This window comes from Mycteria americana, chromosome 14 (assembly GCF_035582795.1).
Source record: "Mycteria americana isolate JAX WOST 10 ecotype Jacksonville Zoo and Gardens chromosome 14, USCA_MyAme_1.0, whole genome shotgun sequence".
NCBI lineage: Eukaryota > Metazoa > Chordata > Aves > Ciconiiformes > Ciconiidae > Mycteria > Mycteria americana.
In genome coordinates, this window is record NC_134378.1 from 17149749 (window position 1) to 17173184 (window position 23436).

The following is a 23436-nucleotide window of genomic DNA, read 5'->3' on the forward strand; positions in this document are numbered from 1 at the left end:
GCAGGGCCCCGGGGGGGTGACATGCAGGAGACAGGGGGGGGGGATGCAGGGCCCCGGGGGGGGTGACACGCAGGAGACACGGCGGGGGGGATGCAGGGCCCTGGGGGGGTGACATGCAGGAGACACGGGGGGCATGCAGGGCCCCGGGGGGGTGACATGCAGGAGACATGGGGGGGGATGCAGGGCCCCGGGGGGGGTGACATGCAGGAGACACGGGGGGCATGCAGGGCCCCGGGGGGGTGACATGCAGGAGACACGGGGGGCATGCAGGGCCCCGGGGGGGTGACACGCAGGAGACACGGCGGGGGGGGATGCAGGGCCCTGGGGGGGTGACATGCAGGAGACATGGGGGGGGGGGATGCAGGGCCCCGGGGGGGTGACATGCAGGAGACATGGGGGGGGATACAGGGCCCCGGGGGGGGTGACACGCAGGAGACACGGCGGGGGGGATGCAGGGCCCTGGGGGGGTGACATGCAGGAGACACGGGGGGCATGCAGGGCCCCGGGGGGGTGACATGCAGGAGACATGGGGGGGGGGGGATGCAGGGCCCTGGGGGGGTGACATGCAGGAGACACGGGGGGCATGCAGGGCCCCGGGGGGGTGACATGCAGGAGACATGGGGGGGGGGATGCAGGGCCCCGGGGGGGTGACATGCAGGAGACACGGGGGGCATGCAGGGCCCCAGGGGGGTGACACGCAGGAGACACGGGGGGGGATGCAGGCCTCTGGGGGGGTGACACGCAGGAGACACAGGGGGCATGCAGGGCACTGGGGGGGGGGGGACACGCAGGAGACATGGAGGGGGGGATGCAGGGCCCCGGGGGGGGGTGACATGCAGGAGACACTGGGGGCATGCAGGCCCTTGGGGGGGGGGGGGGTGACACGCAGGAGACACGGGGGGCATGCAGGGCCCCGGGGGGGTGACACGCAGGAGACACGGCGGGGGGCATGCAGGGCCCCGGGGGGGGTGACACGCAGGAGACACGGCGGGGGGGATGCAGGGCCCTGGGGGGGTGACATGCAGGAGACATGGGGGGCATGCAGGGCCCCGGGGGGGTGACATGCAGGAGACATGGGGGGGGATGCAGGGCCCCGGGGGGGTGACACGCAGGAGACACGGCGGGGGGGATGCAGGGCCCCGGGGGGGTGACACGCAGGAGACACGGCGGGGGGGATGCAGGGCCCTGCGGGGGACACGCAGGAGACACGGGGGGCAGGCAGGGCCCTGGGGGCGGGCAGGACACGCAGGGAGCCCGGGGGATCCCCCCGGAGGCGGCTGCCGGCGCAGCAGCGGACCCCACGCGCGGGCACCCCGGGCGGCGCGCGCCGTGCCCCCGTCCCCCGCCCGCCGCCCGTGCGCAGGCGCGTTGCGCCGGCCCGGCACCTATTTCACAGGCAGCTCGGGCCGCGGCGCCCCCGCGAAATAAGTCCCGGGAGCCGGGCCCGGCCGTGCGCCTGCGCGGGGGCCGAGAGCCGCGCGCGGCGGAGCCCCGCTCCCCCCCACCCTGCCTCCCCTCCCTTCCCTTCCCTCCCTTCCCTCCCCGCACCCACCGCCCGCCGCCCAGCCGGAGCGCCCGCCGCCGGAGCCGGAGCGGGGCAGCGGGACCCCGGCCTGAGGTAAGCGCCGGGCCCGGCGTCGCCCGCCGCGGGGCCTCCGCACGCGCCGTCCGGCCGGCGGGTCCCTGCGGAGCGTCAGGACGTTACGGCAGCGGCAGGAGACGGCGGCAGCGCCCGGCCGCCCGCCCGCCCCGCGCCCCCCCCCTCCTCCTCCTCCTCCCCCTCCTCCTCCTCCTCCTCCCTCCCTCCCGCGCGCCCGGCGCTGCCAGCGTGAGCGCGCCCACGCGCCCCCCCCTCCCCCCCCCCCCGCCGGCCTCGCGCCCGGCGCCGCCGGCGGGAACGCGCGCGCCGCCCCGCCGAGGGGGGGTGAGGGGGGGCACCCCCTGTCCGCCCGCCCGCGCGGCGCCACGCGGAGCGCCGGGAGCCTCCCCCCCCCCACCCCGGCACCGGGGGGTCCTGCGCGCGGCGACACCCCCCTGCACCCCCCGCCGTGCGCCCCCCCGTGCACACCCCCCCCCCCCCGTGCACACCCCCCCCGTGCACACCCCCGTACCTCGTCTGTGCAACCTCCCCCCCGTGCAGCTGCAGCCCCCGTGCACCCCCTCTGCGTGCACCCCCCCGTGAAGTCGTCTCCCTGCGCACCCCAGTGCAACCCCTCCGTGCACCCCCTTGCACCCCCCCTGCGCCTTCCCTGCGCTCTCACGCGCCCCCCCCACCCCACCCCCTGCTCTATGCAACACCCCCACCCACTCTGCACCCCCCCTGCACCCCTGGGGAAGCCCCCTCCCCATGCACCCTCGTGCAGCCCGCCCCATGCACCCCCCTCCCTCTCCGTGCACCCCCGTGCTTGCCCCCCCATGCACCCTCCCTGCAGGCACGCCGTCAGCCCCCCCTCCGTGCACCCTCCTTGCTTGCTGCCCCCATGCACCCAGTGTGCTCCCCCCCCCGCGCACCCTGTCCCCCAGCAGTGCCCCCCCACCCCTCTCCCCAGCTCTGTCCCCTCCTCCACTGACAGCGCGCCCCCAAAATCTCTCCCTCCTTTCCGAGTGCTGCAATACTATTTTTTTTTTCCCCCCTTTTTTTTCCTACCTCGCCCCCAAATCTTTCCTGCAGCCACCGAAGCTTGCTCGGTGCCACCCGAGGTGCACCAGGCGGGACGTGCACGGGTGCTCAGAGCCCCGGTAGAGCTGGGGTGCTCCCTGCCGGCCCTCGTCCCCCTCCAGCTGCCCCGCTGCACCCCACTGCTGATGATTACTTGCATTTCCAGCCCATTTTTTTCTCCATCCCGCACTGGTTCCTGCCCCAAGGTATCTGAGCAGCACGGGCTCGTGGAGTTCAAGCCTTCCCACCGTGTCCGTGCAGCCAGCCCTTCGTCAGCCCCGGCGGGAGCTGGGTGGGATGTCCGGAGCATCCCGAAACCGGGCACCGGGGCAGAGGCCGTCGTGGGTGACGCTAACGCTGCAAGAAGGGATTTACCCCAAAAGGAAACGTAGGGATAGAGCAATGAAAAAAATCGCAGCAGTTAGATGCTCGGCTGCATTCAGTTTGAAATACGGACCGTGGCTTCGTACGCCGACGTGCAGCACCCAAAGCCCTTGGGGCGCGGGGTCCAAGGCAGCGGCTGCTGCAGGGAGCTGCCGTGCGGGTGCAGGAGGGAGGTGAGCGGGAGGCAGAGAGCGGGCGTGCGGCCGGTGATCGTTAAAATGATGGCTTGTAATAAACCCTCCCGTTTCTCTCGCCTTGCCCTCGGTCCGGGCCGCCCTTGCTCGCTTTGTTCCTTCCTGCCACAAAAACTAAAGCGCTTCTGCTGGTGGCTTCTCGCTGGGCTGTCGTGGAGGGGCCCGTTCCACCTTTCGCTGCTCGGCTCGGATAAACCCCGGGACCTCCGCAGAGGGAAAGATCATCTCATGGGGTCCGCGTGGGTCGGGGCAGGAGTCTCTGCGGGGTGTGAATTGCCTTGCGACGTCAGGTCAGCGCACGGCTCCGGTGGTGGCCGGGGGAAGGTGGTGGGAGCCGAGCGGAGGCTACACCACGCTCTGTGCCGCTGCTCCGCAGCGTGGCTCCTTCGGGAAAGGCAAAGGTGCTGCTACCGCTGCACGTATGTGGGTGGGGGTGTTGCTTGCTTGAGAAACCCCAAGTTTCAGGAAAATTAATTTCTTTCACCTTGCTTCTTTCCTGTGTGATGAAAGCATCACGCGGGCTGGCTCGAGCAAGCTCTCGGCTTGAAATAAAGTTCTGCAGAGGAACAGCAGCGGTTCTCGTCCTGCTCAGGTGACGCTGAAAACAAAACCGGGAGCAGAGCGGGAGCTCGTGCCGCAGCTCTCGGCTTGAGCCCGGGCATCGCTACCCCGTAGGAGCCCGAGCTTGAACGGCCAGAGCTTGACAAGGGGAGCACTCGCCCATGTATACGCCCCATGTATAGACCGCACCGGCGCTATAGGTGATATCAGTGCGGTACCATAGGAGATGCTTCGTAGTCACCCTCAACACCTGGGTGTTAGCGTGCGGGTGAGTGCTGCTCAGGTGTCCGGGGGAAACGCAGACGTGGTTCACTCGGGCTGATTTGCAAACGGTTTTAGGGCTCTAAATTGTGTACGCTAATTTTATCGCACCATCCTCGTAACACGAATGGTGTTTGGAGGACGTTTATGCATGCGTGTATACGCGTGTGTTAGTAAAGGATATTCATTTCCATTTTGGACCTCTCCTCTTCTATTGCTTGAATGGCTTAAAACTGCTTTTAATTCTACAGATACCTAAAATCCCTGGGAAAGCAGGCAGGGGCTCAGTCGCAGGGTGCAAGCTGGCAGGAGAGGTGGGTGGTGGTGGCCCCGAGGGACCGGGGCTTTTCCCCGTGAGTTACGTTGTGCTCTGGGTATGGATGCTGGGGCTGTAGTGCAGCCGTGAGAGTGTAAAGATGCATGGCTCGTTGTGCCTTTGGTTGACTAGGTTGGTTTTTATCCCCAGGTTTCTTCTTGCATATGAAATATTGGCTTTGCAGGGGTGGGCGCTGAAGTCGGTTTTAAACACTGTCTGAAATCTATTGCTGATTTATTAGAAACACACACTTTGAAACAGTTTTCAGATGTCACTTTGTTTCTGCAGGCTTGAAGTGCTTTCTTAATTTGATTTTTTTGCGTGCGTGACTTTGGAGGAGGGGAGAGTCCCCATTTCTGCTGTGGAGGAGATGGTGATGAGCTCCTCCAGCAGGGTGAAATCCTTCTGAGATAGTTTGAAATACATTTGGAAATGCACTTGCAAACTGTGTCTCTTCATAGAGTTTTTGGTGAATGCCAGGACCGCTTTTTTGTTTGCTATCTGCTCCCGCACTCCGCCCCTCGCCACCTGCACCCCAGTCCCTTCCTACCCCTTGCCTCTTCCCGTGCCCATCACCCTCACCCAGCCTGCAGAGCGCGTGTTGGGTTACGAGCCTCCCCTCGTCCCTCCTCTTGAGGTGGAGCGGTTGGGGATTTGCTAATCCCCTTCTCCTTAGGAGCACAGATTCCCTGCAGCCCCCTCGCCCCTTGCTCCCACCACACCAACGGTCTTTCCACGACCGATTTTAGCAGAGAGACCTTTTCACGCGGGGCTTCCTCTCGTTTCTCCGCAGGCGGCCGGTGACCGAGGGCTCTCCCGCCTGGCTGCCCATCGCTGCCCGCTCCTGCCTCGCGATGGCGACTCCGGATGTCAGCGTTCACATGGAGGAGGTGGTGGTGGTGACGACGCCCGACGGCGCGGTGGATGGAGGCGGCGTGGAGGAGGTGAAAACGGTGTTGGTCACCACCAACCTGTCCCAGCACGGGTAAGAGACGGGGTCGGCGTACGCCAAGGTGACGTGCTGGAAAACCTCCCGCCCGTGGTCGTAGTCAGCTGAGCTGGGCGTATTTAATCACCTACTCCTTACTCCTGCATCACTTCTCACAGTGGGGACCTCAGCGATGCCCGGGCAACCTCCGGTTCCTCGTTAGATCCTCGCTGACGCCCCTGGGACCATACCCAGGGCCGTGGGCTCTGCGGCTCTGAGCTTGCAGAGCAGAGCGGGCTCCGCTTTTTCTGTTAAAGCTGAGTTACCACTGGTGGTTTTTAAGCCGGTGTTACCCAGAATAAAAAGCCATGCAACAGTGTGTCCTGGATGGATGGGGGAAAATGTCTTTAAAAAACCAAACCAAAACATCTTTTCTGAGTGGATGTGGATGTTGGAATGGACACAAATCCGGTTGGAACAGGACACCAGTAGCTAAATCAATGTTTTTCTGCTATGTATTTCATGATTGCTTCACAAAGCTGTATACCTCCAAGAGCTGAGTCTCTGTCCGCAGCGTGGTGAGCGCGGCGCAGCAGGGCTCCTCTTCCCGAGGCGGGTCTGGGGCCGTGTTTTTCGGCAGAGCTCTGCAGGAACCTCCGCTGCTGGCAATAGGAGTGAGAGAGGTGGCCTTGGAACCACGCGGTGTTGAATGGAGAGGCACTGCTCAAAAAACCAGAGTGAATATGTCTGGTTTTTAAAGTGCTGCTGCTTTGCCCAATTTCTGCCTTTCTCGTTGGCATTTCGGATCTGGACTGCTGTTCGTTCAGGTCCGCTCTGTTCAGCTGTAGGTCGGTCACGTCTTTGCTTCCATGGCCAAAGTGCCTGGCTGGTACCTTGAAGGCCCATGTAGCGATGGGCTCTTTGCTTTATTTCTCTACAGTCTTTCATGGGGTGGTGCCCAGAGACATTTTAGTGCTTTGCTCTTTGGGTGGGCAGAAAATCCAAGTTCACACCTGGATCTGGGCAGGTTTGTCTGATCCAGAATTCCCTGCATGTGAAATAAGTGGGTAGCGAGCGGCTGTTTATTGCTCTCCGCAAAAAGGAGACAAATTGTTTATTGCTCTCCACAAAAAGGAGACAAATGTCTCCTTTCCTCAAATATGTCCTGCTGTTTCTGTGTCGGTTCCCTGTGGCTCAGGGCAGGGCAGCAGGGCACAGCCCTTACGTTACAGCGCGGGTGCCGTTGCCCTTGTTCTGCTGTAACTGGTATAAAGCTCGTTAACAGATGAACTCCCGGTAGGGAGCGGGCAGGGACAGGCAGCGGCGAGAGCCGTCAGCGCTGGGGCGGGCAGCGGGACGCCACGGGCAGGAGCTGTCCCGCTCCTCCTTCGCATCCCGGGTCTGCGAGCGCTTCCGAGAGCCTTTTCCGTTCCCAAAAGAGTGGGTGATGGTGGGGAGAAGGGCTCTGCTCCTCTTGCTTTCTGGCCCCCAGTGACTTCCTTAGCTCCCTCGGTGGAGAAGCAGCCAAATGTCAAACTTGGGCTGTGGCTCTTGGATGCAGAACGGTTTCTGGTTTTAACGTGGCTCTGAGCCTTTGCAGACCCACGTGCAGCAGCGCAGTGTTGTCCGGGAACGTGGATCATGGCAGAGGCTGGCTCAATCAATTTGGGGTTTTTTTTCTCTTATTTCCCCTCCTGTTTTTCTTTGGAAACCTTTTCTCATCCTCCCAGTGTCCCCTGGACGGTCAGGAGCAGGACAGCTCTACACAGCGGAGACAGGATGATTTTCATTTAGTCGCAGCTACAAGCGGAGCATGTCTTAGCAGGCAATAAGAGATTCCCTGAGGGTTTTCCATGCAGCTCTCTGGAGAAGGGCCAGTGGGCAGGCTCCTCGCTCCCCCACGCTCCGGGATGGCAGCGGGTCGATGGGAAGGACGTGGATCTCGGGTTCGCGGAGCAAAGCCCACCCGACTCCCCCTGCGCCGGCTGCTGGGACTCCCCTCGCCGAGCAGGGCTGTGGGGCTGGCGGTGGGTGGCAGCACGAGCCGCCCACGGTCTCTCCGTAGCCTTGGACGGTTGCCTCCACCGGGCTCCGCTCCTCCCGGGGAGACACCGTAGCGGCGCTGGCTCCTTCTCCCTCTGTTTTCCCTTTGCAGCCCCAGCTGGCGTAAGGAAAGCGGCTGCGAGCACGGGCTGGGATTCCTCGGCTTTGGCTCGGTCACCGCTCACATGGGAAGCGGGCTTTCAACTTGTCTTATGTGGCACTTAGAAATCAAACTCAGCATGGGGGGTGATGCCTTTTTCTAGTGCTCCTTTGGGTATGGTTTTGCTATTTAAAAAAATAATTATACAACCAGTGGTTAAGAGCTTAATTAGTTCATGTGTTTTTAAGATTGACTGGAAAAGGCAGAGGGAAATGGGAAAATAGTAATAGTCAGCAAGAAGCTTTTCTGTCATCTGCGATTGGAAGGGATCTGTACTTGATGCTCTGGTGACGTGCTTGTGTTCCTGATCAGCATCCCCAGCGCAGGTTTCTGGTGGAGACTTCTTTCTTTCAAGTTTCCAGGCGAGGCTGGAGCAGAGGAGAAAGGAGATGCAAGCCCGCTGCTTTATCAGCATGCACTTTCTTCTTTTTCTCCCATCTGGTTTATGGATCCTCCCGGGGAGGAAGATGAGAGCCATCCTCCCCCAGCTTCGTCATGGCAACCGGCGAAGGCAGGACCGGCTTGGTGGGATGCACTGCTGGGGCTTGGAAGGTGTTTGAGTTCTCTCCTGCTTCTGCATCTGCCTCAGTCTGTTCCTCTGGAATGGGATGGGGGAAGCAGTGGAGAAACTCACCTTCTTTTGTGGTTTTCTCTTCCCCCCCAGTTACATCTCCACGGCAGACACAGACATTAGTTGCTTGAGTTTTTCATTCAAACTGTTGAAGTTGGTTTGTTTCTTTTTCTCCGGAGGATGGGGTTTAAGATGTGGGCTGGGTTATTTCTCCCAATCCAGTAATGCCTTTCAGTCATTTTTTGGAGCGGCGCAAAGCGATGGAGTCCTGGAGGAAGCTCTGTTTCAGGTGCTGGCTTTCTGCTGGGGTGTTTCTTTTTGACAAGTTGGAGGGTTTTGGTCTGGTGGTAGGTGGAGGCAGGTCAGAGTCAGGGCTGTGGAGTGCTGGGCTTTGCATTTTGGAGGTGGCTCCTGCATCTTGCAGCCCTGGCACGCTGCTGAAGTGGTATTGCTGGCTTTTCTCTGAATGCATCTGGAGAAGTGCAAGAACCAAGCAGCAAACTGATGAAGAAAAACCAGGTTACAATTCTGCCATTTTTGTCACGTCAAACTGCCACTTCTGTAACATTCACCTGCGTGCAAAGGCGGTAGCTCTGAGTTTACCTTTTCGAGTCCTTTTGCGTTATCCACCACCTTTCCCTCCCCGGGGTCTGTCGAGCTGCAGAGGCAGCGTGACGTCCCGTGGTGCCTTTCTTCCACAACTGGGGCTGCCTTCAGCTCTCGCTTCTCTGAAGCGGCATCTCCCGAGTTACTCACCCGGTGAGGCTGAGCTGCCACCCATGCCGGTTCCCTTATCTCGGTGCTGCTCCCCATCAGGTACCTGCCCTGCAGCGGGCACGGGGAGGGATGCTTTGAAGCTGCAGTTCACCCCGGAGCTGTGTGTTAGGAGGCCAGGGTGGAAAAACCAGTTGCTCTTGAATTTGCTTGTCCCCGTTGCACCCAAGGGTGGGAAATGTGGTTTCCAATGAGTCACTGGGACCATTCTTTTAATTCCTCCGTGGTACCAAAATGGGGTAGTTTTCAGGTTTAAATGTATTTTCTCCTTGCAGTCTTCCTTAGGAAGTTTATATGCTGAAGTATGTGAAAAGTTAACTGTTGTTTCCCCCCTCCTGCAGGACCCCAAAGAGGTCCAGCAAGCTTGCTGAAGGTGTAATTAGACATCTTCAATAGCAAAACCAAACGCGCATCTTAAACCCCATTAGGAATGCTCCACGCTGGGAGCTGGCCGGGACGCACGGGTCGGATCCATGAGGGTACCACCGTGGGCTTCCTCCCTCGCACAGAACCCTCCCAGCCGAGGGGGTGAGGAGCATGTCCCGCCTCGCGGCCCTAAATGCCTTTCCCATCTAAGCATGCACCAAAGCTCATCAGAGGGGCTTGGGGCTCTGTACGCCGCAGCGAGAGCTGGAACGGGCGAGCAGTGAGGGTGTGCGGGACCAGCTGTGTGTCTCCATCGGCAAAGCACCAAGAGAAGCTGGAGATCTCCGGGGTGGGGAGGATGAAAGCGGTTGTATAGCCAGCTATTAGTTAATAGCATGGGTATAATGAGTTGTAAGAGGCTCACAGATCAGATCGCGAGGGTCTATAGCTCACGTTATGTTATCTCTGCTCACGGATCCGCTGTTAGGATTTGTCAAACTCCTTTGTAGTGTGTTTGCAGCTCCTTGAGGTCCTGCTCCTGGGAGAATCCCGCATACCAGGGGACTCAGCCAGTCCATCGCCCAGACAGCAGCAGCATGTTTCGCGCATGTTTCACACATGTTTTTCCTGGGGAAATCTTCTCAGGCAAAGCTGCCAGAGGCTGGCAGTGACTTCTGAGCGAGGGGCCGTGCCGACAGCATCCCTCCGCGCCAGCTCCCCTGCACAGGCTGCGCCGGAGGCAGCTCCGTGGGGCTGGGATTAAAAGGGAGGCAAGGCAGAGCTGGCCAGGCTGCTGGCAGCGGTCCTGCCTGCCTGCTGCGGGGCTCTTCATCTCCGTACGGAAAAATGGAGCTAAGCCTCTCAAAACCAGAGCCAACTTGTAGCTCTTGTGGGAAAATGCAGTCCGAGTGACTTTTGAAGCGATGTCTCCGTGGGGCATCGGGTGTGGGGGTGGCACATCCACGTGGCTTAACTCTGCCTCTCCAACTCTCTTACCAGCGGTGACATAAACGAAGACACGCTGGAGACCGAAAATGCAGCTGCTGCGGCTGCTGCTGCCTTTACAGCCTCCACGCATCTGAAGGAAGCGGTCCTAGGTAGGTTCAGCCCGTGCCGTAGGCCCTTGGTTGAGCCGTGCCAGCTCCACCACCCCTGCGCTGGTGCCGGGGGCCCCCGGGGATGCTCTCTTGGGGGGGCCCCCGGGGATGCTCTCTTGGGGGGGGCCCCCAGGGATGCTCTCCCCAGCATCAAGGGGAGCCCGGGGAGCTGCAGGGGCTGGGTGACGGGAAGGGAGCTGGCAGCTGCTGGCTGGGCTGCTGCTGCCCTCTCCTGGTGCAGGATGAGACCCTGTGTCTGCCCATCGCTGGCTCCTGCTCTTCCGGCTTGCGACGGGGCTGTCAGTTTTGCGGCAAACTCGCTGGCTTTGGTTACAAGTCAAAGTGAATTTAGCGAGCAAAGACTGTAACCAGCTGGGCTGGAGTTGCCTTAAAAACAGTTGTGCTCTAAAACCAAAGGGGAATGGATAATTGCCTGAACAACATCATTTCTTTCATTTTTATCAAGAATTGAATTTTTTCAGCCCTGGCCACTGACTTCTCAGATTTCACACGCTCAGCTGTGGCCGGATCAGTATAAATCTGCCTGCACTGTTTTGCCTGAGAAATAGGGGTGGTGGGATCCTTTAGTAGCGAAGTGCAAGTGAATGGTGGCCACAAACCCCACCCCTTTGGAAGAGGGGGCAAGCAACCCAGGAGGGCTACAAGGATGTCATGAGGTTATGCAGGGAGAAAATTAGAAGGGCCAAAGCCCAACTAGAACTTAATCTGGCTACTGCCTTAAAAGATCATAAAAAGTGTTTCTGTAAATACATTAGCAACAAAAGGAGGGCTAAGGAGAATCTCCATCCTTTATTGGATGTGGGGGGGAAACATAGTGACAAAGGCTGAGGAAAGGCTGAGGTACTTAATGCCTTCTTTGCCTCAGTCTTTAATAGTCAGACCAGTTGTTCTCGGGGTACCCAGCCCCCTGAGCTGGAAGACAGGGACGGGGAGCAGAATGAAGCCCCCATAATCCAAGGGGAGATGGTTAGAGACCTGCTACACCACTTAGACACACACAGGTCTATGGGGCCAGATGGGATCCACCCAAGGGTACTGAGGGAGCTGGTGGAAGTGCTCACCAAGCCCCTTTCAATCCTTTACCAGCAGTCCTGGCTAACTGGGGAGGTCCCAGTTGACTGGAGGTCAGCAAATGTGACGCCCATCTGCAAGAAGGGCTGGAAGGAGGATCTGGGGAACTACAGGGCTGTCAGCCTGACCTCGGTGCTGGGGAAGGTTATGGAGCAGATCATCTTGAGTGCCATCACGCGGCACGTACGGGACAACCAGGTGATCAGGCCCAGTCAGCGTGGGTTTAGGAAAAGCAGGTCCTGCTTGACCAACCTGATCTCCTTCTATGGCAAGGTGACCTGCTTAGTGGATTGAGGGGAAGGCTGTGGATGTTGTTTACCTAGACTTTAGTAAAGCCTTTGACACGGTTTCCCACAGCATTCTCCTGGAGAAACTGGCTGCTCATGGCTTGGACGGGTGTACGCTTCGCTGGGTAAAGAACTGGCTGGACAGCCGGGCCCAAAGAGTGGTGGGGAATGGAGTTTACTCCAGTTGGCGGCCGGTCACAAGCGGTGTTCCCCAGGGCTTGGTGTTGGGGCCAGTTCTGCTTAATATCTTAATCAATGATCTGGACAAGGGGATCGAGTGCACCCTCAGTAAGTTTGTGGATGACACCAAGTTGGGCAGCAGTGTTGATCTGCTGGAGGGTAGGAAGGCTCTGCAGAGGGACCTGGACAGGCTGGATCGATGGGCTGAGGCCAGCTGTATGGGGTTCAACAAGGCTCAGTGCCGGGTCCTGCACGTGGGCCACAGCAACCCCATGCAACGCTACAGGCTTGGGGAAGAGTGGCTGGGAAGCTGCCCAGCAGAGAATGACCTGGGTGTGCTGGTCGACAGCCGGCTGAATATGAGCCAGCAGTGTGCCCAGGTGGCCAAGAAGGCCAACAGCACCCTGGCTTGTATCAGGAATAGCATGGCCAGCAGGACTAGGGCAGTGATCGTGCCCCTGCACTTGGCACTGGTGAGGCCGCACCTTGAATAATGTGTGCAGTTTTGGGCCCCTCACGACAAGAGAGACATTGAGGGGCTGGAGTGTGTCCAGAGAAGGGCAACGGAGCTGGGGAAGGGTCTGGAGCACAAGGCTGATGGGGAGCGGCTGAGGGAACTGGGGTTGTTCAGCCTGGAGAAAAGGAGGCTGAGGGGAGACCTCATCGCTCTCTGCAACTGCCTGAAAGGAGGGTGTAGAGAGGTGGGGTCGGTCTCTTCTCCCAGGTAACAAGTGATAGGATGAGAGGAAATGGCCTCAAGCTGTGCCAGGGGAGGTTTAGACTGGATATTGGGAAATTTTACTTCACCGAAAGGGTTGTCAAGCACTGGACCAGGCTGCCCAGGGAAGTGGTTGAGTTGCCATCCCTGGAGGTATTTAAAAGACGTTTGGATGTGGTGCTTAGGGACATGGTGTAGTGGTGGACCTGGCAGTACTGGGTTAATGGTTGGACTTGATGTTCTTAAGGGTCTTTTCCAACCTAAACATTCTATGATTCTATGCATCATCTACTTTTTTTCTTTAATCCTGAGCTTCAAAACTGCTTTATCCTTGTATGTGTGCGTCAGGGTGGTGAATTGGGGGCTGCGACTCACGTTTCTTTTTGATCTGTCCCTTCCTCTGTTCCCTGTGAGAAGTGAAGATGGCTGAAGATGAGGACAGTTTGGAGGCAGAGATTGTCTACCCCATCACCTGCGGGGACAGCAAAGCCAACCTCATCTGGAGAAAGTTTGTGTGCCCCGGGATCAATGTGAAGTGTGTGCAGGTGAGAATAAAGGTCCCTCGTGCTGGACTCGTGCCTTCCCATGCCCGCATTGCAGGCTCACCTGGCTTGTCCTGGTTTTGATGAGCTTTGGTAAGCTGCTTTCCATCAGACCACATCGTGGTGGGAGAGGGGGAAATTCTTGGTACTGTTGTACCTGATATTTGTCTTCTCAGCCAAGTTGAGCAGTCCTGGGTGGAGAGATGCTGCCTCAGTTTAACTGCATTATTGGAGAGTTTGAGAAATTTGGGCACTTCCAGTGTCTGCTCAGTTTGAAAGAAAGTTGAGAAGCTGTTGAGCAGATTATTGGTAAGGGACCTATTGAATAGGTTGAGTGGTTAAAATTTGCATTAATTTGGGGAGCAGGGCCAAACTTTCATTTCCAGGACCATACCGTGTGCGATGCTGTCGTACACCCTGGATGGCATTTATACACGGACTCAGCAATACCCTGCTGAGGGACTCTCTCCTCTGGGCTCTGTTGCAAGAGGGCTTTCCAAAGGATGGTCCTTGCCCTTCATAGGAGAGATGGTCTTTTCCATCCCTGAGGCAGAGGACAGGTACTGCTGCTGTTGCCTCAAATCTGTCTTCTCTTTGCGCTGAAGCCCATGCACTTGTTCAGAGCAGTTTCTCGTGCAGTAATGGTGAGTGAGCTCTGTGTTGGTCAACGTGGGCATTGCAAAGAGGAAGCCTGGACTTGGGAAATACTTTGAGATGGGCCGGGAAGCAGCTCGTTAGAGGACTGCCTGATTCTGCAGGTTGCTTTTAGGTCAGCTCGTGGGTTGAGGCACGGCTGGGTGTGTAGGGCAATAAAAGAAGGGGGAAGAGCTGCCTGCTGGTACGGTGTGTGCCAACTCCCTAAAGCTGGTTTTTGGTAGAAGTGGGTGTGCGCTGTGAGAGAGGCCAGAGGTTTCACTGATACCGATGGTTGGGTTCGGTAGCAGGGGGTCAAAGGCCAAATGGGCTTCTCCTTCCCTCATTTGCACAGGGCGTAGCATGCCCCTGGACCCAAACATCACCGGTGGCAGCCCGGCTTTCGTCGTGAGTCTGCTCGTTAGTGGGAGCGTGAGCAGGTCACTGCTGTTAATGATACTTTGCACGAGCTATGGGTGTTTTTCCCAGCTGTCCTGCCTGGGCTGGGCATTTAGCAAACTCCTCTGTGCTGCACACCCGCCCAAACCCTTGGCTTTGAGCAGCTGTTAACTAACCATCCATGAAAGCAATAGTTGGCTTTAATTTTTTTAACTCCGTCAATGTTTTTTCGAAGGTGGGGAAGCGTGTGTCAGCCATCTGTTTTGGTGCTATTATTTAAACAGCACGTTGAGGCTGTGATGCAGCTCTACTGCTGGGCACGGGGAAATGCCATCCAGGCAGCCCGGCTCCGCTGCCGAATCATGCTCATGGGGCACGCTTTTGTTATTTGATGGCTTGTCACGCTGATGTTGCACCTCTGCCTCTTGCAGTTTAACGATCGCCTAATTAGTCCCAAGGAGTTTGTCCACTTGGCGGGCAAGTCGACCCTGAAGGATTGGAAGCGGGCGATCCGGATGAATGGGATCATGCTCCGGTTAGTCTCTTCGTTTGTATCTGCAGAGCTATAGTAGAGACTTCTTCTTTCTGGGGGGATAACGGTGGGGTGGGACAGAGCCTTTGGCACAGTTGTTCTGCTGCTGAGAGAGCGAATGCACCACTGAACAAACGTGGCCTGGCCCCAGATGTGGTCTGCCCAACGGCTTTGCTTTATCCTTGTGCCTAGGGAATAATTTGGGGCAAGAAATGCTTCTCTGGTCTTTTTAGGACTTGAACCATACAGAGTTCCCAGCTGGCATAAGGTCATTGACAATTTTAATGGCCAGTGGCGGTTGGGCCGTGCTGTCTACGGGTTCTCGGTGTGACCTACCAAATGGAAGTCTGGTCATGAACTAACGCTCCTGTTGCAGTATGTCTGCTTTATATCACTTTTTTTTTTTTTTTTTTTTGCCAAGAACTTATTGAAAGCTTATTTATGCAAGCATTTCTCTTCTCTAGTCTTAACTACAGCAATTTAATTCTTCTATGGTTTTCCTGAACACCAGCCTGAGACTGTGATTTAATTAAAGTCTGTCTCTGCCTGTAGGCAGGATAAAAATGCATCACCTCTTTCCCCAGGAATTGTCAGTGGTTTTATGTTCTTTTCACAGGGTGACATTGCCTTTGCTTGTATGCTTCTGCTTCAGTGCAGGCGTCTCCCATATTCCTTCTAAGCAGCTTTTGCTCCACATAGATTTTGCATAATAGGCTTATACTTTGGCAAGGCAGGTCTTTTCAGGAAAAACAAAACTTCACAAGGAATGTGTGAAGGCAAGCCCAGCAGCCCGTGGGAGCAAATCTGGGGAAGCTTAGGTTGGTCTTGGTCAGCAAAGCCCAGGGATGCCTTGGAGACAACGTGCTTACCCTGGGAAGGTCACATATGCCAATGTTGCAACCTACTTTGCTTAAGCTGAGAGACCTTGGTTTAGTTTACAAATAGGGTTATGCCCCATCTCTTTTTATGAGTTATAGAGTCAAAAAGGGAAGGAAGAGACTTCTTACTGCCTCAGCCCTGGGCTGAGACTTCAGCCGACCCTTCTGCTAGAAGCATGCACGGGGGGAAGGTGCTGGTGGGACCAGACTGGGACCTCCTCTTCTCCTTCCTCCCCAAATGAACCAGGAGTTCATCAGTCCCAGTGAGGGTTCCTAGCTGAAATTACAGGCCCCCATGCTGAAGAGTCTGCTCAGAGAGGTGGGACCAGCTCTGAAACCAGTGTGGTGGAGGCCGAGCGTTGCCCTACTGTTAGGAGGTTGGAGAGCAGCAGGACAGATTGGCTCTGTCTCTGTTGTGGAGAGCCCCACGGATGCGTGGGCACGCTCGGGGTAGGTGTGTGTTGCTCGTACAAAGGCAGAGGATGTCCTCAGAGCAGGTCAGGAGATCCCAGGGGGGAGGACCCTGTTCAGCATCACAGGGCAGGGATAAAACTGCTGCATGGGAGCATGGCCCAGGGTGATGGGGAAAAGCTCTCCCCACTTCGCTGCCGTTATGGGAATGGCAGTGTTTGGGCTCTAAATAGTCTGTTTTCCCTGAAGGCTTCTAGCCAGCGGAAGATCTGCTGAGAGCAGTGTGGTTTGTCCTGATGCTTCTAAAGTTATGTTTAGTTTTACAGGGGTATGTCCCTGGGGAAAGCTCATGTGTCTCTTGAGCCTCTGAGCCCAAGTTGAGTGCTCCAGGGGGAGAGAAAAGGACTTTCTTTCTTGGACTAAGAAAATTCATCCTCTCTGGGTTGGACTTGGAGAGGAACCTTTTCAGAGGGCTGAAGTCCTGCTCCCCCTCCTCCATCCTGCAGGAGGATGTGGAATGTGGCAGGGAAGTGGTCAGAAACCAAATCTGCTCCAGTCCTTTACTGCAGCTACAGCATGAAGGGCTTTTTTCTCCCCATCCCAGCTTCCTGAAAGGCTTTACCACCACTGGAGTATTGCGTGGTTGTTGGATTTGTGCGTGTGGCCAGTACGGAGCAGGCTGTGGATGCTGTTTTAATTAACTCTTAGTTAATGCTGCCTCTAAGGTCAGGACACAGGGGGACTTGTCACAGAATCACAGAATCGTATAGATTGGAAAAGACCTTTAAGATCATCGAGTCCAACTGTAAACCTAACACTGCCAAGCCCACCACTACACCATGTCCCTAAGCACCTCATCCAAACGCCCTTTAAATACCTCCAGGGATGGCGACTCCACCACTGCCCTGGGCAGCCTGGTCCAGTGCTGGACAACCCTTTCAGTGAAGTAAAATTTCCCAATATCCAGTCTAAACCTCCCCTGGCGCAACTGGAGGCCATTTCCTCTCCTCCCATCACTTGTTACCTGGGAGAAGAGACCGACCCCACCTCTCTACACCCTCCTTTCAGGCAGTTGTAGAGAGCGATGAGGTCTCCCCTCAGCCTCCTCTTCTCCAGGCTGAACAACCCCAGGTCCCTCGGCCGCTCCCCATCAGCCTTGTGCTCCAGACCCTTCCCCAGCTCCGTTGCCCTTCTCTGGACACGCTCCAGCCCCTCAATGTCTCTGTGTCAAGGGAAATTCAACCTGTTGCCTCTGCCTCCTCTCCTGGCTTTTGCTTTTCATCTGGTACTTTGAGAAGTTCTGGGGGTGAAGGCTGCCAGGAGCTGCGTCTCGGAGCTCTCTGCTCCCGCTGACGTGCCTGTCCCTGTGCTTGCTCCCTGTCTTTCAGGAAGATCATGGACTCGGGAGAGCTGGATTTCTACCAGCACACGAAGGTCTGTTCCAACACCTGCCGGAGCACCAAAATTGACCTGACTGGAGCCAGGGTGTCCTTGACCAGCCAGACATCGACGGAGTACATCCCTCTCACTCCCGCTTCTGCGGATGGTACGTCCAGCCGTTCCTCGCACCCTAAACAGGGGCTTTGAAGCATTAAAGCACAGCGAATGCCGCGTAACCAACGCCCCTTACGGTTGCCTCTCTTTTTGGCTTTGCGGGTTGTTTGATCCTCTGCTTTCTCTCCCTGCTCCGTTGCAGGATTCCCCATAGCAGAGCTAGGCAGAGTCGTTGTTAGAGCGTCTCGGCAGAGACGCAATAACTCACCTAGTTGCTCTGTAACACTGCGTGACCCGAAGAGCCGCCCTTCTGGCCTCCTGCCTTACCCCAAACTGTGTAGCTGAAGCAGAAGACTGCAATTAATCTGTAAGAAAACAGTAGTGGTTGCTCGATGAAGTTCCCTTCTGTCCTCGCTGCCCGTTGGGCACTGTGTCCGCAGTGCTCGTCCCGGGAGGCAGGGATCAGCTCGGCTTCTCCTGCTGCGCGGGGTGCCAGGATAGGAGTCCCTCCTTCTCCCAGCTCTAACCTGCCTTCTTCCAGAATAATTTAGGGATTTTCATTTAGGGCTCCCTGGCTGAATTATCAGGTTTGTCTGATGAAAGATTAAAGAGAACTAGGGGATACAACAATTTTTTTTTTTATCTGCACTCGTGTATGTAGTTCATAAAACTGGATTTAAATGATGTTGCGGCTGCATAGCTGTAGCCCTAAACTTAATTTGACCTATAATTACAGGCAGCTATTTTATTGGAAAGCTTTCTAATTTCTAAGTACTTCTATATTTCTTAACTCCTTTTGCTTCTGAGCATTAAGAACAGCCCCCGAAGAGCCCCACGCCCCGAGCTCCTGATGGTGTCTGTGGGAGCAGAGCAAGGACAGGGTGAGCCCCTCGGCCGGCGCTGCAGAGTAGAGCCGGCCGTCGGCACCACGGCCCCGTGGTGTGGTGGGGAAGCCGATGCGCAGTGCAGCCTGTCCCGAGCCCTCCCGTTAAACGTGGACGTGGGCTCGCTAACGGGGAGACGATTCCCATGCTGCTGGGCTGCGCTGGAATAACCAGAGCCCTGAAGGCTGCAGAGTAAAGGAGCAGAGTAATTGGATTTAATGGCAGCGGCTGAGCATTGCAAACACGCTGCGCAGCACTGCGGGTCTCTGGCCGGGTTCCCATTCATCCCGCTCCTGCGCACGGCTCAAATGACACCGGTTCCCCCGGCTCTATGGTAACAAAACCGCTGAGATTTGGCAGAGCTGGAGGGAGGGAGGGAGCGAGCCCCCCTGCACCCCTGCGCAGCAGGGGGGTGCTCTCCACTTTGAGGCTTTAAAAACCTTCCAGACATCCCAAACTGTAAGCTGGGCAAAAAAGGATTGCCAAAAAAATCAGACTCTTGCCCTAAGCGATACTAGTGTGTGTGCAGGGGGGAACGGGAGGGAAACGCTGCTCTTGGGCATGTGTTCTTGTGCAAGGGTTGCAGAAGTAATCCCCGGGGTATTGCACTCCGACGTGGAAAAATAAGTACTGCTCGCACAGCAAGCGTGTGCCGCTTCACCGGCCACTTGGGCGTCTCTCTCCGTTCAGCTTTGAGAGCCATGTTCAAATAAAAGTGGTCCTATGCAATAAAAAGAAGTCACAGAAATGCAGTAAGGGAGTGCTTCCCTCAGAAACAGCCCATGAAAGATACAGAGAAAAATCAGGACTTGGGGTTTTTTTTTTCTTTTCTTTTTTGCTATTGGTTGCAGTGAACGGATCCCCAGCTACGATTACCATAGAAACATGCGAGGATGCCAGCGACTGGAGCACCAGCATCGGAGGTATGGCTTGGGATCCCACCGGGCTCGGTGCGTCCGGCGCAGAGGATGGAGGAGATGTAGGGAAGCAGCAGGGATGAGGAGCAGGACCTGTCTGCCCAGAGCAGCCCTGCCTGAGCCTCCGCTGGGATTATTTGTTTGCTGCTTACCAGCACAGAGGGCCGCGTTATCTCCTGCCTGCGTGCGGTCTGACTGCGCCATCGTCTTGGGATGAAGTTGTTTCTAAGCACTAATATGTCAAAGCGTAGGCCAAGTGCTTGGTGTGGCTCTAGGAAAAAAAAAAATCAGAGGGGTCCTAAAATCATTCTTGCTCCTCTGGTGTGCTCTGAGCTGAGGGGACGGGTGGCAGCCAGGCAGGATGGGGTCTGGCTGCACCCAGGAGATCGGCTCCAAAGGAGCCTCGGTCACTTACTGCTCTGTCTAATTTGAATCCTGAGCTGGAGGAGAAAAGAGGCTTTTCTGTAGCATTGGTGTCCTGTTTGTGGGCAACAGAGGGTGGGGAAAGCGTGTCCTTTTCCAGCTGCCCCTCCAAAGCCCAGCTGGGCTTTGCCCCAGCACCCTGTACCTACAGCCTGGCAGGACGTTACCCTCGTGGGAGCCAGAAGGGGAACCCAGAGCAGATCACCATTAAAACCCCCTCTGAGGATTTTGAGGTTCTCCCCTTGCTTTCTCTTTCTCCAGATGACACCTTTGCTTTCTGGCGAGGCCTGAAGGACACGGGTCTCCTGGAAGAAGTAATCCACGAGTTCCACCAGGAGCTGGTGGAGACCATGAAGGGCTTGCAGCAGCGAGCGCAGGATCCCCCGCTGCAGCTCGGTGGTAAGGACCTGGGCACGGGCGCTCAGGGGCATCTCAGGAGAGGGACTTGTGGATTTTTTTTTTTTTTTTTTTTTTTTTTTTCTCCTTGGGGATATCTGAATGCCACTATAGGGACATAGTTCATCATAACTCAATCCCATTTCTGGCTGCTCCCCAGGCAGGCCCTTGGCTGTGCTCGGGGATGCTTCAGGTGGCCTCAGTTCTCCAGTGCCCTGTGCCTGGGGCTTCCTATCTGGTGGCTCTGGGTCTGGACAAACACTTGGCTTGGGAACTGAGGTTGAATTTAGGCTGTTCAGCTACTGTGCCAGCAGATTTCTTATCACCCCTGCTAAGCAGGAGAGGACTGTTTATACGCCAGTGACCTCTTGCATTTTCTCATGACTTTTCATGTCTTCTCCTCTTCCCCAGCCTCTTGTGTTACCCTCCTGCAGATTTTGGCCATCTCAGCTGAATGTGTTTGCTGTCGTATGGCTTTTTACCAAGCCATAAATACTTTGTGTAGGGAATTTTGCTTTCCTCAAAGATCTGTGTCTTGTTTTAAGATGCTGTTTTACTCAACAACGTAGTCCAGAACTTCGGTATGCTGGATCTGGTCAAGAAGGTCCTGGCCAGCCACAAGTGTCAGATGGATCGCTCGAGGGAGCAGTACACGCGGGATTTGGCAGGTATGCCCCTGGCACATGCCGGTGCTCCGGCACTTCTCCTCACTGCCAGCGTGTTTTCTGTGTAAGAAAGTGGGATTTGTGTTAAAGCTGGTGCGTGCTAAACCAGCCGCGGTGGGACTGGCGGCTGCTGCCGCTCCAGGCACTGCCACGGTCCCTGGGAAGCTTGCGCCGGGTCTGGGCTGAGCCAACCCTCTTCTCTCTCCAGCTCTGGAGCAGCAGTGTGACGAGCACCGCAAGCGAGCAAAGGAGCTGAAGCACAAATCGCAGCATCTCAACAACGTCCTGATGACCCTCACGCCCGTCTCCGTCCCCACGCCTTTAAAACGTCCCAGGCTGACCAGGGCCACCTCCGGCCCAGCTGCCATCACCTCCCAAGTCCTGTCCCAGCCGGCGCAGCTCGCCGTCACCCCCGGTGTGCCCGTCTCCCAGCTCGCCAACCTCCCTCTCGGCAAAGTGGTCTCAGCCCTCCCGCCCTCGGTGCTGGGGAAGAGCCCGTCCCAGCCTCCCGCCGCCAGCTCCCCGGCCTCCCCGCTGCTGGGAGGGTACACGGTACTGGCCTCCGCCGGCTCCACCTTCCCCGGTACGGTGGAGATCCACCCGGACGCTTCCAACCTGACGGTGCTGAGCACGGCCGCGGTCCAGGACGGCAGCACGGTCGTGAAGGTGGTGAGCCCCTTCCAGCTGCTGACGCTGCCGGGACTTGGCACAACCATCCAGAACGTGACACAAATGGCTCCCGGCGGGAGCACAGTCGTGACCGTCCCATCCAGTGCCACCGAGGCCACTGGGGACGAGCACGCCGCTGCCGCCATCGAGGTGACCGCAGTGGCCGATGAGGCGGAGCAGAAGTGAAAGGGGGGACTTGCCTGGAGGGACGCTGGCCGTGCCGCTCTGGGTGGAACTGCCTTTTCTCTGGCTGCGCTGCGGGAAGAGGAGCGGTGTAACGAGGGGCACGGGTTAACGAGACTCAGAGTGGCTCACGTCGGTAACGAGGAGGTTCAGGTCAGAGGGAAGGAAGGGGAGGAAAGATGCCCAGAGAAGGGAAAGGCAAAAATGCTCTGCCCTGTTTGGAGGAGAAAAAAAAAAAAGCTTAGTTTTTTTATAAAGCTTTCCTCCCCCGTTCTCTTGGAATAGTTTTTCTGTTCTAGCTCATCAGCCCTGCCTCATCTGCAGGCGTAGCTGGAGCAGCGTCCATCAGAGGAGTGGGCAGGGGCGCAGGGCAGGGAGGCAAAGGTGGTAGTGAAAGGAAAAGCAAGCGAAGCGCCGAGCAGGCACCGATCCGGCTGCCGAGGGGTCTGGCGTGAACGGATGTCGGGGAGCCGACCGCCCCCCGTCCCTGGGGGGCTCCGGGGAGGCAGAGGGGAGGCCGAGAGCGGGTTGTCCGCAGGATGCGTGCGGTCGTCGAAACCGGGAAGAGGCTCTGTACGTCAGCGTGGGCGCAAGCCCTGGGCGGTTGGCTTCTGCGTGTGATGCTGGCTTTGGGTGGTGGAAACACAAGCGGGAGCTCTTCGTGGTGGTGGTGGTCACGGCGGGTTGCCCAGGTCTGCTGGGGGAAGGAGGGAGAGAGAGAAATCCAGAGGGCCGGGAAGAGCTGTAACTTCTGAGGATTTAGGGTCTGTTTCTAGTTTTCTCAAAAAAAAAAAAAAAAAAAAAAAAAAAAAAATCCATTCCTTGGGATTTTTTTTTTAAGCAAACGACGATTTTTAAGCAAAGCCCTTTTGGTTGTGAAGATCGTGCCATAAGGCAGAGACGTACCGTTGACTGTGCAGGGAGATGAGCTGAACGGCAGCGCTCTGAGGAGCTTGCGCTTATTAACATGGCGTGACCCTGGTGCGGGATCAGGCCGGTCCCCAGCGTGTCACCGGGCGCCTCATCCCGTGGGAGCCGGGTGCTGCCGTTCCCTCCCCACCGGGTTTGTGCAGCCGTTCTGTATCGGGGTGTTTGACCCCCCGGTACTCCTTCGACCGTTCAGCTCGCTGCGAGTCTCATCTGGTCCTGTTCTAGGGCGCGCGTAACGCCACGCGGCTGCAGCGACGTTGGCACTGTCTCCGCCTGGAAGGAGTCGGGTGCTTGAAGTGTTGGGGTTTCTACAAACTTGATCCGGCAGCAGCAGCAACAACAGGTCACTTTAATGAGCTAATAAATATTTTTTTTGAAAGACCGCTGCTGGTTTATTGTATTTCTGCGTCTGGTTGCGGCAGCCGGGGTGGCAAAGCGGGGCTAGGTCGGGGCAGGAACGTGCTTTTCACTTTTATTTGAATATAAATGTATATATGTGTACTGTATGCATGTTGCTGGCTGCACACGTGCGAAGATGCTCCAGACCCTTGAGGATGGTGGGCACGTTGCGATGCTCTCTGACCCCGTCCTGGGTGCTTAAGGGGGGTCTGGGTTGGGACGCACCGCTGCATTTGGGGGGGTTTATTAACCCCAGGGAAGACGAGGGGGTGTTCTGTTTGTCTGAATCTGCTAGCTGTGGTTGGGGGTGCTGGTCTGGTAAAACACTGGGAGGAGGGAAACTTGAGGAAAAACCCTTAGGGTTTGTTAAAGGAAGAGAAGAACGGAGTTTTGCGTTAGGAGAGGGTGCTCCTCCTGTTGGAGGGAGGAAGAGAAACCTCTTGGCACTGGTGCAGATGCTGCCAGACGTGAGCGTGAGTGATTTTGGTGC

At 57.0% G+C, this 23436-nt stretch overlaps 1 protein-coding gene across 4 annotated transcripts; it reads left to right on the top strand.

The window, feature by feature from the left end:
- Positions 1–1428: 1428 nt before the first annotated feature.
- GMEB2 (glucocorticoid modulatory element binding protein 2) lies at positions 1429–22920 on the top strand. Of its 4 annotated transcripts, none has more exons than XM_075517223.1 (10): positions 1429–1618; positions 5169–5360; positions 10217–10314; positions 13006–13136; positions 14597–14700; positions 17375–17532; positions 19216–19287; positions 19966–20103; positions 20646–20768; positions 20974–22920. In XM_075517223.1, the coding sequence occupies exons 2-10, from the start codon at positions 5230–5232 to the stop codon at positions 21618–21620; spliced, it is 1602 nt and encodes a 533-aa protein (XP_075373338.1). In that variant the 5' UTR covers positions 1429–1618; positions 5169–5229; the 3' UTR covers positions 21621–22920. The 4 variants fall into 4 exon arrangements, with proteins under 4 accessions (XP_075373338.1, XP_075373340.1, XP_075373339.1 ...); XM_075517225.1 differs by having other exon boundaries at positions 1431–1618; positions 13009–13136; XM_075517224.1 differs by lacking the exon at positions 1429–1618 and adding an exon at positions 3852–4066.
- Positions 22921–23436: the final 516 nt, after the last annotated feature.